The sequence below is a fragment of the Dasypus novemcinctus genome, chromosome 6, assembly GCF_030445035.2.
Source record: "Dasypus novemcinctus isolate mDasNov1 chromosome 6, mDasNov1.1.hap2, whole genome shotgun sequence".
In the NCBI taxonomy this organism is placed as follows: Eukaryota; Metazoa; Chordata; class Mammalia; order Cingulata; family Dasypodidae; genus Dasypus; species Dasypus novemcinctus.
Genome location: NC_080678.1, coordinates 27,157,035 through 27,171,008, shown reverse-complemented (window position 1 = coordinate 27,171,008; position 13,974 = coordinate 27,157,035). Strand labels below are relative to the sequence as shown.

Sequence of the window (13,974 nt, the reverse complement as noted above, 5' to 3'; positions counted from 1 at the left end):
TTTTTGTTTTTGTTAGTTGTGTTACCAGATATGTGGCATTTATAGTGTCTCTTGTTACCCTAACTCTTAGTTTTGTTTCAGTCTTAATGTTCACCAGGAGTACTCTTGCCATAGTTGCTCCAGTTAAACCATTAGTCTTGAAGTAGTTTTCTCAAAAAGGTTCATGGAAACAGTAGTCCTTTAGTTCTTATATGTTCAAATCTTTTTAATCTTTATTTTGAAGAACAGTTGCTGGATAGAAAATCACTGGATTCACCTTCCTTTCCCTGAGGATCTTTTAGGGATAATTCTACTGTCTTCTGGAATTAAATGAATGAAAATATGAAATCATTCTAATTTTTTCCCATTGTAAGTGTCTTGATCTTTTTGCCTGGCTCCCCAAAGGCTTATTTTTGAAGTTCAAAAATCTTATTATGATATTTCTCAGTGTTGCTCTTTCAAGGGTCACATTTCTCTAATATAATATAGGCCAATTCGACTTGTAGGTTTAATTTTTATTTCAGTATACTTTTTTGCAAATTATGTATTGACACTTTAGCTTGTTTTGAATGTCCTTACATTGAAGTATGACTGTAAATTTGCTTATTTTGAACAACCAATTAATTGCCACAGCAAAGGAGAAAAGAAAGAATAATGTACAATCTTAGCACGATCCCTTTCAGCAGAAGGTCAAATAAAAGCACTTAAAAAAATGAAAAATAAAAAAATTTCTTTTATAAAATCCAAAGTCTTGCTTAGTTTTGCAAAGAAAAGTGAAAGGTTGCTTACACTAGTGGTAATGAGACTGGGGAACAGAAATTCAATTTAGACACTTGAAGTGTTATAAAGATAGATTCTTGCCCATCTCATTAATGTGTCTTTCTTAGGTTATTGCAGATGCTAAATACTTTATTGTTTCTTGAACTTAGGGGTCATGTTCTAGCCTCAGGGTCTTTGCACTTCCCTGTCTGTACAGGGAATTCATTTCCCCCAAATAGCCATGTATTTCACTTTTTCTGCTCCTTCAACTGCTCAGATGGGTTTCTAGGGCATGATCATCAATCAACCCTGTTCTTACTCTCAAATAGTCTAACAATGTTATTTTTTTATGAGAAAGGATAAATGCAGATGTATCTGGCTCCCTATCTTGTTAAATTACAATCAAAGGGGAGTGCAATTAAAGTGTTAAAATTAATAGTACTGACAAACAGGGAAAGCATAGATGGTGATGGGTGATAAAATCCTCCAGTAAATAGGCTTGCCGTCCCATGGATTCACTTCCTCTGAGAAAGGGTAACAGTCTTAATTTACCTTTGAGATTTTCCCTCTTGTTTATTAGAGAAGAGCAACTCACCCAAAACAGTCAATAACAAACTTAATTGGCATATGGTTCTCCTGACACTTTTCCTCTTGTCCTGGTGTAATTCTTGAAAACTGTAATTTAAAATAAAAACTGACAAAAAAGCCATCACCTCCTCTGTTCTCTTCTCTTTTCTTTGAACTAAAGAATCTTGCCCTAAAAAAAAAAAAATCAAATCTTATAAATATCACCTTACAATAACTTTTCCAAAAGTCACTCTATTTCCCTGCCTTTTATTGTTATTATTTTCTTCTAAATTGACTGAAAAGATATACATACCACATAAAAGTTATATGTTTTTATCCCTTTCTTTATTTAACATGAACTCTTCTAGTGTAACTGTCACTTCTTGGCAGTGGTCCCTGCCATTTACTTCCAGGCTGAGCAGTGCCAGGGTCACTGACAGCTTTATTGGATGTGGGGAAGAGAGAGAAGGAAATGAGGAGGGGGCAGTTGGTTGCACTTAAGTAAGAGAGTACTTAAAAATATATTTATAGTTTCTCTGATTTAACTATTAGTCTCTCTTAAGAATAAAAAGTTTATTCTCTTTCCTGTAAATATTTTCTAATTCAAGAATCAGTTATGAACAAAAGGAAATATTAAACCTCATTACAAAGGTCATTTGTTTCAAACTATGAACTTGATATCTTAAATCCTTGTGGGATCTATCATGGTTTTATGAAATCAGAGGGAAAAAAGTCTGAAGTAGGAAAAAATTATTTTATTTTCTATTTCTTGTCAAAACAAGATAAAGAGAGAAATATGCAACAAGACCTTGCCTTCAAGGCTGGAGCATAGAACAATTCACAGAGGTCTTTTTGTTGCACTGGGTTCTGAAGAAATGTTACAGTAATTATGGTTATATCAACAAGTAGAGTTTTAGTAATTAGACTTTAGGTAATTACAGTGTAGCTTATATATAACATCTTCACTAGTCTTTTTTAATGATGGTATTCTTTTGAGTTTTTGATGTTTAAGAATTTTTGTATTGCTTGTTCAGGCTAATGTTTCTGGAAAAAATGTTAACTGACATTATTTCGTGTGTAGAACTGCTTGACTTTCCTACTGATTTTTTGCAATTCTGTTAAAATATGATTAAGACTATTAGAGTTAAGAATTTCACTCAAAAGTTATACTGAGTTAACCTAAAGATGCTGATTATATTTGCTAAAATTGAATGTATCTCATTTTAATTCAAAGCAGTTTGATTTAGCTATATTTTAAAAACCTGACAGCATAAGAAAGCAAGCTGTCAAAATGGAGCACAGAACAATTTACAGTTGAATGTTAAGCGCTTAAAAGCTAAATGCCAATGATTGGCAATGATCAGCCTACATTTATACACAGAAGCTCAGCAAAATTGATTTTATTTCTTAGTCACTATGTTAGCCATAGTCACGATGGCTCAATATTAATGCAAGCTATGGCTTGATTTCTAGGTTGCAGTTTAGTTTGTGGTTAAAACCGCTCATTGAAAGAGGTTAGAGTTGAAACCACCACAGGGAGTGAATCACAGTAAATGTCAGACTTCTGATGTCAGGTTTTTTTCTGGCATAGTTTTGATATTTCATCCTTAATTTTTTTCCTTAATTTTTATATCTTTTATTTTGCTGAGAAAAATGGATTTTGGCAAAATGTGGATTTTTTCCCCCATACTTTCAAGTAAGTGATAAAGCAAATGTGGATTTCTGCATCAAGATAGCATATTCTCATAGAACATTTTTTAAAGTTCAGCCCCATTCTGCCCCACTGAATGAAAGAAAGAGAGAGGGAGAGAAAGAGGTTAATTCAAGCCAAAGATGAAGGTACCATTTCATTTGATACCACTAATATGGGTGCTAAATAACATCATATATCAATTTCATTACATAGTTTTTAATTTTTAAGTTCTAGAAATGTATTCTGGTTTTAAACATAGGAAACTTACTTTGCTTTTAGAAGAGAAGTTTCAGTAATTTGGCCTATTTACTGGACTTTTCAGTTGATAAAAATTTTAAATTTGGCTACTATATTAAGCTGTGTTATCACAAAAAGCTTTAAGGACCAGTTGAAAGATTTCAGTGAAAATTAAAAAGGAAAGAAAGAGAGAAAGGGAGGGAGGGAGAAAGAATTCAAACATTGTGTTCAGCTACTATACATGCCTTAAAGAATGTTTGAATGAGGTATGTCAGTTGCTAGAGTCTTACAGACTTGGAGACTTCAAAGACCCTTTGGTGAATGCTTCAACCATTTTCTTACAATGGAACAGCTTTTTCTTCTACAAGGAAAGCAGTGTTATGGAGGAGAGGAGGGGATGGTCTTGTCTACTTCTAGTTTTTCAACTCTCAACCCAGAAATAACAAACTAAACTGCAAGGCAGTAAGGGCATTTATTTGGGATCTTAGAATTGCAATTCAGGGAGCACAGATTCAGGTAGCAACTCAAGTTGTGTCCCTTTTGGCATTTCCCTGCAAATGTTTTTAAAGGAAAAGAAGATTAGATAAGTTGTCTGTGGTTGGTGGTTATTTGGGGTACTATAATTGTCCTTCAGTTTAGATAGTTACTGAGTTCTTTATCTTGTGGTTTGTTTATGGTGTCCATATGTCCTTGGGGTTTTCAAGAACATTGCAGCGTGGGGCTTTGCATATTGTGTTAGTTTGTGATATCTGGCTGAGACCTGCATTGCATTGGAGTAACCTCCAGAATGACCTCTCCACTCCATTTTAAATCTCTTAGCCATAGAAAACTCTATTTTGTTTTATTTCTTTTCACACAATGTCCTGCAAATTAAAATTTTGTCACAGGATTTTGAAGTTCTTTATAGTCAGGAATGATCACTGCTTGGAAAATTTCCCGCTTTACCAGTCTTGCTCTAGCCATAGCGTCTATAGTCACAGAACTTTCCCTCCTTTGCCATTTTGCAAGAGTGCAAATATGTGGGTACTGTTGTTAGTAGAAGGCTTTGGATTCTTGCTTGTAGGTTCTTGGCTGTGTTGCATAAAAGAATTTAAGGACATGCCATAGGGTAGGCAAGGGAGTAAAGAGTTTATTAAGAAACTAGAAAAGAGTACACAGTCCTAGACATGGACTGCAGGCATGCTACAGGATGAGTTATGTGTGGGGGCCCCAGGTTAGGCCTTTTTAAGATTTTTACTCCTCCCCCTTCATAATGTTGGGGAGGGGCCCTAGCTATTTGCTGTTCTGATCCTTTGCCTCAACTATTAGCTTTCAGGGGGCCAACGGTAAGACTTTTTGTTTGAGAGTATCTGGGGCTTCCCCTTGACCCCAGAAAGAGTTCCAATGGCATCTCGTGGCCAGGGTCTCAAGGGATATTTCCAGCAGCCTTCGCTTCAGGAGGTTTCCAGGCGGGGTCTCACAGCCATGTTGTCTGCCAGGCAAGTTCTCTGCTGGGTCTTCCACAGAATTTCTTGTTAAAAATTAGAAACAAAGTCCATCTGTTGGGGAATGATTAGATAGATATAATAGACACATATTATGGAATACTTTACAATGGTTGTATTGAATGATGTATATCTGTACTTACTCATGAGAAAATATTTCTATAATCTGTTTATGGGGATAAATTTAAAGCATGATCCAATTTATATATTAAAAAAGTATATAAAAACAAAATATCCCTGATTTTGTAAATGTGTAAATAAATGCTGAGAGAAAGGTCTCAATAGGTACATATTAGATTACAAACAATGGTTATCTGATGAAGAAAGTAGAACACATTCACGTATTTTGCAATTAAAATGAGTTGGTGGGAGAAATACAGAGAGTTGAACTTGCTTTTAGTACTTTCTTTCTGACTGATATCTAAGAATGGGCTACTTAGAAGTAGGATATCCTTGAAAAAACTCCTGTAAACGTTTTTAGAAGAATTAATTTCTATTTAGATAGACCAGACACACCTAGTGTGTCTGTATGTGTATATTTAAATCATGTCCAGTAGAGTCTATATTTCATAGACATGCTGTTTTATAAAATGAGATTAGAATGTTTATTGAGCCTGTTATATAATTTTAAGTATGTGTCTTTTTCCTTTTGGAGAAGAGCACAGATAGGGAAATGTTTTAGCTACTCTAGTAGTGCTTAGCACCCAAAGTTTGTAGAGAGATGAGAGTATATGGCAAGGCCTCTCAAAGGGTTTTCAGTCTGATGGGGAAATAACTAATCTAGGAAACAACTAACAATGTATAATATAGAATATAACTAAATGCGAACCTAGAGTGCAGACAATATGCTGAATCAATTCAGTTTGCAGGGAGACCAACAAGATCTTGATAGAATGGCCAGGGAAAGCTTCATGAACAAATGTGCTGGACTCAGCATGGAAGAAAAATGCATTCTATGAGCACAAGTGCACAAAGAACATGAACTTCACATGCTTCCAGGTCAAGGAGGAAACAAGCAAACTGGAGCAAAGTCAGTGAAGATCTTGAAGAAAGATTATTTGTCAGCATCAACTGAGTTTGATTCTAGTTCTGCCACTAATTAGCTTAGTGGACCTTGACGAATTTCACTTCACTTATCTTACCCTAAAGTTCATGCTGATTACTCTCAGATGGTTCTTATTACTGCTTCTGAGGTATCTTTCTCATCTCTTGTTGTGTTTTTATCAAATGTCACAGGGTAGGTATCTAAAACTTCACACCCCAGGGCTCTGTAGTTCCACAATTTAGGTCATATCCTTACTTTATGGAGATTGAACCTCATAATGTAGTGTCCAAATTTCCAATCTCTCCATTTCTTCCTTCTTTGGTCATCATTTGTTCATGGCAGAGATGATCATGTTCCTCATTTCCAAGTTTAACTCTTCCATTTCTTTATAAATCTGGCTTTGATTCTTCCTGCCAGAAGTTCCCTCTCCCTCCCCTAAACTTCTAAAGTAATTTATTCATACTTCTCTTAAGGCACTACTGTAATCTAATATTACAGTTAAATATGAAAATATTTCATTTCCTGGACTGTAATCTTCTTGAGAGGATAGAGTGTTTCTTAGTTTTAGCTCTGTACACAAGAAGTTTTTGGATTGATAGGGTTACTGTATCATGGAGAGCCTTAAGTGTAGCATGGAATGTTTGATTTATGTGGTATAGGAAATCAGGAGCCTCAGAAGGTTTTCAGGTTTTTTTTCCCCACAAGGAATTAGAATAGAAATGTGGATTTACCCAAAATAATTGTATAGTAGGTTTGAAAGGTAAAGAAAAGATAGGGTCTTGAAGGCCAGCTGTCTCTTGTAATAATTTTGGTTTGTAGTGATGATGGCAAGATTGGAGAAGGGACAGATATGAGAAATATATTTTGAGGACACAATAGAATTTGATGACTGACTTGGAAGGGGTGGAAACTGATATTAGAAAACTTTCAATTAATGAGATAAATATATACCTCCCACTTTCCATAAAATATAGTTTTATAAAGAGTGTATCTATCTTTTGAATATTTCTCAATTTTTTCTTTATTATAAACTTTCAGTAAACATCAAAAGTGTATTATGTGCCTGGTTCTGCACTAGTGTTCTGGCACTGGTGAACACACTAGGGTCTAAGAAAAGGATAAGGACATGAAAATAAACATTTACAATCTGATGTGAACCTTTGATGATAAAGGTCTTGGCATAGTGCTATGGGCACGTGCATTTCTGACACATTGCTATGAGTGCACCTCCTGCAGGCTGTGGCGAGGGGAGTAGAGATGTGTCCTGAATATAGAGTTAAATTAGTTAAATAATAGAAAACTGTCTTTGGAATTCTAGAATAAAATTTTCCCATGTATTTATTTTGATCTTCATTTTACAAGTAGTATGTAGATTTTTTTTCCCCTGGTCTTTGCATTATTAAACATTTTCAACTGAAAAACAGATTGACTTCAAGGAGGATTAAATGAAATGATCATAACAATTAAATTTGAAAAGTTTTATTTTGAATAGTACATTCTCTGTTCTACTGAAGTTGAAATATAAGATAACAGGAACCTATGCAGTCATATCAAATATCATATGCACAAAATTAGTCTTAATTATGAGTCCAATACTACTTACAGGGCCATTCTGTAATGAGGCTTATTATATTCATACAGTGCTTTACAGATGTTTTGAGACTTGCCTGCTCTAGGATTCCTGGTTTGAATCAAATAGCCAATATGGAAGAGGACATTTTAGGCAGGAACCATAAAAATCAGCCATTTGTGAATCATACCCTCAGCTTATTAAAATTTCTCAAAGAATCACTTTAAATATTTGAATCAGTATACTAGACTATTTCAAGAATTATCTGAACGAGCCATACTTTTTTTCAGGTCTGCTTATCGTCATGTGAGATTTAGCTTACAAATGCTACCTTTCAATGAATGACATGCGAAAAGAGCTTTTAAAAGAATCAAGATACATTTCTGGGCTTTAAAAGAGTGCTTCCAGATTTTAAGTCTACATTTTCAGAGCATTTCTAATTTGTTATAATAAACACGTATAGTCTCAAATGCTTATTATAGTCTATCATAGTCTAGACTACTCCATGTGTAGTAAAGTTAAAAAGATGTACTTGTATATGATGCAGATTGGGCACATCAGAGTAAACTTCTCCATAATGTAAGGTATTCATCCAAAAAACAAACAAAAAAAGGATAGTGAAAGATTTCACAATGTTTCTTTTTAAAATTAAAATGACTGTAGAGTTATAGATTATTTTCTTATCAAAGGGGCTTAATTACAAAGCTATAGAAAATTAGTAAAAATTTAGTCAAATTCAAAGAAATTTAATCACCTGTAATACTACTATGCAGAGATATCTTTGTTTTGATGAGTCCTTTTTCCTTTCTTTTGCATGCACACATTTTTTACATTGTTGATATCATGCAAAGTGCACAATTTTGTTATCTTTGTTGGGTTTTTTTTTGCTTATTTTCATATCTTGCTGTTTTCACTTAACATCGTATCCTGAAGTTTTTCACATCTTAGTGTTTCTATAACATAATTTTAATAAGTACAGAATATAGACATACCATTGAGTAAAACATCAATTGTTTCTTTTTTTTTTTTTAAGATTTATTTATTTATTTATTTCTCTCCCCTCCCCCCCACCCCGGTTGTCTCTTCTCTGTGTCTATTTGCTGTGTCTTCTTTGTCTGCTTCTGTTGTTGTCAGCAGCACGGGAATCTGTGTTTCTTCTTGTTACATCATCTTGCTGTGTCAGCACTCCGTGTGTTCGGCACCATTCCTGGGCAGGCTGCACTTTCTTTCACGCTGGGCGGCTCTCCTTACGGGACACATTCCTTGCGCATGGGGCTCCCCTACGCGGGGGACACCCCTGCATGGCAGGGCACTCCTTGTGCGCATCAGCACTGCGCATGGGCCAGCTGCATACGGGTCAAGGAGGCCCGGGGTTTGAACCGCAGACCTCCCATGTGGTAGACGGACACCCTAACCACTGGGCCAAGCCTGCCGCCTCTGTTATATTTCATTCACTCTAAATATCTCACACACATTATATTTAACCCCTGGTAACTTTGTCAGGTGTGTGGTATTATCCTCACTTTATGGATGAGAAAACAGACTAAGTTAAACAACATGCTGTGGTTATATAGAGAGTATAAAATCCTTTGATTTTTCTGTTTACTATGGTGCCTCCATTTTAAATAGTATTCTATTGTTGAACATTTACATTGTTCTTGTTTATTGCCACTATAAATACAACTATAATTAGCGTATTTAGCCATAAAGGAAATTACATTTTATGTTCTGCCAGCCCAGTTATCATATCAAGTGATAGCAGTAGTAAAAATTATTCCTACCCTTCTTTCCTTTTTTTGTTTTTGTGAGGTACCGGGACAGGGGATTAAGCCCTGGAAGGCTGGCTTCTCATATGTGGAAGGCTGGCACTCAACCACTGAGCCACATCAGCTCCCCTGAGTTGGTTATTTCATTTCTTTGTTTTTTTTTAATTAGGAGGCACCAGGAACCAAACCTGGGACCACCCATGTGGGAAGCAAGCACTCAACTGCTTGAGCCATATCCGCTCCTGTACTTACCTTTATTTCTAATCTCTAACTTCTCAGGGGCTTTGGAAAGTCATCCAGTCCTCTGCTTATTTTTTTTCCCCTTTAAAATTAACTCATCTTACCAGACTGTCATCAAATAGGACTTTAGTGGAGAGTCCTTAGTTAACATTTAGAAATTAACCTGCTTGTGCTTAGAGGTAGTTTTTGTTGTTGCTTTCATATTCAATATTATGCCTACTGGAATCTTATTTAATCAGAACTAACTCTTGGCCCAGTTTCTAAACACAGTTGTGAGAGAGTCTTGTAAATGAGCATAGTGTACCTCTGGAGTAGTTCTAATTGGAGAAATTGAAATGGTTGCTATGTTTTTCTGTGTTACAGCTGGCTGGATTTATGGTGTAGAATCATCAGAATATTTTTTATTACCAGTTCTTCCCCTGAAAATGTATAAGCTAAAACTTAGCTTCAGTTAATTATTTCTTAAAACTTCAATCCCTTTTTTCTTCAGCAAGAAGAAAAGATGCAGATAAGTGATAAGAAGGCTTATGATGCATGGCGACTACCTTCCCAGGATGTCAAAGCTTAACTTATGCTATAGACTACTGTATGTTTTTTCTGAGTGTTATAGAAATGTCACATATAAGACACAAAGATGATCATTCAATAGTTATTTGAAAAATGACCAAAGCAAAAGAAAATGGACATCAGAATGTTGTTTAAAAGTTGAAAGGCATCAAAATATTTGTTTCCAAAGAGTTAAATTTGACACAAGCTTCCAGGTCTATAATTTCTAACACTGGAAATAATTATCTAATTTAAAAGTAGGGACTGTAGTTGATATTTTACCTGGCTCATCTAAGAATGTCATAGCAGTTATTATAATTTGATATGAGAAGAGAAGTTAATCAGCTATGACAAAGAAATATATTAAACCAAATTCTTGTTATTCAGACTTTTTTGGTAAAAAAATAAACTTATGATATTTTCTAATGTATGTTTGGGAAATTAAATTCAATTTGAACCTTTCATGATAGCAGACATAGGATTCATTGTATTATTCCATGTAGCTTATTTATTATATATAGTTTTGCCAATAGAAGTAGAAAATGCCTGTTTTTCTGTTCTGCTTTTTATTTACTCAATAGTGGCTAATTTGTGGTTAAGATAATTTGTGCTTAGATAATAAGGAAAACTATAATTTTCACTTTAATTGGTGGTTTTTTTATTTTGAGGTGTTTTCTTTTTTTGGTTTGGTTTTTACCATCAGGTCAGCTTTTCAGAGAAATTTTGGAAATTTATGATTATATGTATATTTTTATATATAGCCACTTGTCCTAAGTTGAATCATCATTGCATAGATTCAACTGGGGTAATTATTATAATGCTAAAATATATATTACTTTGCAGTTAAATTAGGCCTTATTTAAAGGTTAATATGTTAAACTGTCAACACTTCATAATAATTCATTTTAAAAATTGACTTATAGCTGCATATTTCATTTTTTTTTTTTTTTAAGATTTATTTATTTCTCTCCCCTCCCCCCCCACCCCAGTTGTCTGTTCTCTGTCTATTTGCTGCATCTTCTTCTTTGTCCACTTCTGTTGTTGTCAGCGGTAAGGGAATCTGTGTTTCTTTTTGTTGCGTCATCTTGTTGTGTCAGCTCTCCGTGTGTGCGGCGCCATTCCTGGGCAGGCTGACTTTCTTTCGCGCTGGGCGGTTCTCCTTACAGGGCACATTCCTTGTGCGCGAGGCTCCCCTATGTGGGGGACACCCCTGCGTGGCAGGGCACTCCGTGCGTGCATCAGCACTGCGCATGGGCCAGCTCCACACAGGTCAAGGAAGCCTGGGGTTTGAACCGCGGACCTCCCATGTGGTAGATGGATGCCTAACCACTGGGCCAAGTCCGCCACCATATATCATTATTTCTAGAAGGCAAGTGGGCATAAAAGAGCTTTCAGTTCGATTCTAATTGATAGAGTACAGTGCACTAGAACTTACAGATCTTGCTGAAATAGTACTTCAGAGTAATTCATAAATATCCTGTTGATAGCTTGTGGCAGGTTATCAAGCCTGTTTCATCAGATTTTTTAAAAAATTAATTCTCTTTTTTTGTTTTCATAGGAAACCTGTCCAGTTTAAGTCGTCTGGGTCTGAGATATAACAGACTATCGGCAATACCCAGATCATTGGCAAAATGCAGTGCACTTGAAGAATTAAATTTAGAGAACAATAATATTTCTTCTTTACCAGAGGTAAGAAGTAGATTAGGGAAAACTCTTGAAACAAGTCTGCAAACTAACAAAGGGAAAACTAGTCAAATTTTTACAGATGGGTAAATAATTTGGTGATTGGGATTACTTTAATAATCAGTAGCTATCAATGAATAGCCACTACTGAGATAAAAATTCTGAAGAGAAGAAATAGATAAAATTATAGGAACATGTTAGAGAAATTTTGGGAGTGTTCTGGGAAGATGGTGTTGGAGTAGGCAAGTGGGGTCAACTTTCACAAAAACAAAGGAGAAAGGGCCAAAAGCAGTCTGGGACCTACTTTGGGTGTCAGCAGATGAGGACAGTGCTGTGCAACCCCCAGGAGGGCGAAAGACAGAGAGGCAGAAAGATCACTGTGAATTACTAAACCCCCATGAAGGCCAGGAAGGATACCTATCCCCCACCCTCAAGGCATGCAGACTAGATAAAACTTGTGGCTCACTGCAGCCAATTGAATGGGAAACAGACAACTTCCTCCTGGGAAAAGGGGGAGGATGTTGCAGAGGATAGAGAGTGGTTTCTCTTTTGTGAATTTGGCCAGCAGAGCCTGCGTTAATTCTCTACTCTGGCCAGACTAGAAATACGGGCAAGCAGAGCTTGAAAGAAATACCTCCATGGAAAGGTTCACTGATGAGCGCCATCTGCTAGCTGGCCGGGAAACTACAAGGAGAAACACTACTTTTTAGGTCTTTCTTAACCTGAACTCTTGGCAGAAAATCTGTGCCCTATTAGTGAGTCCCTGGCCTGATTTTGATAATTTAAGCTGGACAGTTTTAAAGACTCAGAGTAAGTTCAGCCAAAAGTCAAAGAAGAGCCATGAAAAAACAAAAACACACTAGGAAAGACAGAAATTGACCACCAGAGTAAATTTAACACCAAATTCAATTACCTAGACATCAGCAAAAAATTGCAAGCCGTACTAGGAAGCAGGAAGAGATGACCCAGCCAAAGGGGCAAACCAAGTATCCTGATGAGATACAGGATTTAAGACAACTAATCATTGATAATCACGTAAATCTCCTAAATCAATTTAAAGAATTGAAGGAAGATGTGACTAAAGAGATAAAGGATATTAAGAAGACACTGGGTTAGCATAAAGTACAATTTGAAAACCTGCAAAGAAAAGTAACAGCTTATAGGAATGAGATTAAAAGTACATTAGAGGCACATGACAGCAGATTTGAATAATGGATGACAGAATTAGTGATATCAAGGAAAGAACATCTGAACTGGAAAAGACAGGAGAAAAAAAAGAGAAAAGAATGGAAAAAAATGTAGCAGGGTCTCAGGGAGTTGGATGACAATGCCAAACGCACAAACGTACACGTTATCAGTGTCCCAGAAGGAGAAGAGAATGGAAAAGGAGCAGAAAGAATATTTGAGGAACTCATTACTGAAAACTTCCCAACCCTTATGAAAGACATAAATATCAATAACCGAGAAGGACAATGCACCACAAACAAGAAATGTAAATAGACCTACTCTGAGACACCTATTGTTCAGAATGACAAATATCAGAGATAAAGAGAGGATTCTGAAAGCAGCACGATAAAAGCAAAGCACAAACAAGGAACATCAATAAGATTATGTGCCAGTCTCTCATCAGAAACCATGAGGCAAGAAGAAAGTAGCATGATATATTTAAGGTACTGAAAGAGAAAAACTGCCAGCCAAGAATTCTGTATCTGGCAAAACTGTCCTTCAAAAATGAAGTTGAGGGAAGCAGATGTGGGTCAAGTGATTGAGCTCCTGCCTGCCACATGGGAGGTCCCAGGTTTGGTTCCCAGTGCCTTCTAAAGAAGATGAGCAAGACAGCAAACTGATGAGACAGGTTGGCACAGCAATCTGATGCAACAAAAGACACAAGGAGGAAAACATAATGAGAGACAAAACAAAGCAGGGAGCAGAGGTGGCTCAAGTGATTAGATACCTCTCTCCCTCAGAGTTCATTTCCCAGTGCCTCCTAAAAGGAAGACGAGCACACAATGAACAGGTACAACAAATGCAAAACGAGGGGGTGGGGAGAAATAAATAAAAAATAAGATAAAATAATTTGAGTTTAAAGACTTCACAGGTAAACAACTGATAGAGTATGTTACCAAAAGACCAGAATTATAAGAAATACTAAAGAGAGTGCTGCAGCTGAAAGGAAAAATCAAGAGAGACTTGGAGAAGAGTGTAGAAATGAAGATTATTAGGAAGAGTAAATTAAAGGGTTAAAAGACAGACAATAGTAAGATATGACAACAGAAAGCCATAGAATAAAATGGATGAAGTAAGTAATGTCTTTAAAGTAATAACACTGAATGTTTAATGGTTTGAATTCCCCAATCAAAAGACATAGAGTGAAAGAAAGGATGAAAAATAAGAGCCCTATATGT

General features: G+C 36.0%; 1 protein-coding gene across 2 annotated transcripts in view; it reads left to right on the top strand.

Annotated features, from left to right (window-relative positions):
• SHOC2 (SHOC2 leucine rich repeat scaffold protein) overlaps nucleotides 1-13,974 on the top strand; it is a 141,586-nt gene that overhangs the window by 114,090 nt on the left and 13,522 nt on the right. For both annotated transcript variants that reach the window (XM_058298440.2, XM_071215677.1), the window contains exon 4: nucleotides 11,445-11,575. In XM_058298440.2, coding sequence (XP_058154423.1) covers nucleotides 11,445-11,575 — 131 coding nt within the window. The remainder of the gene's footprint in view (nucleotides 1-11,444; nucleotides 11,576-13,974) is intronic.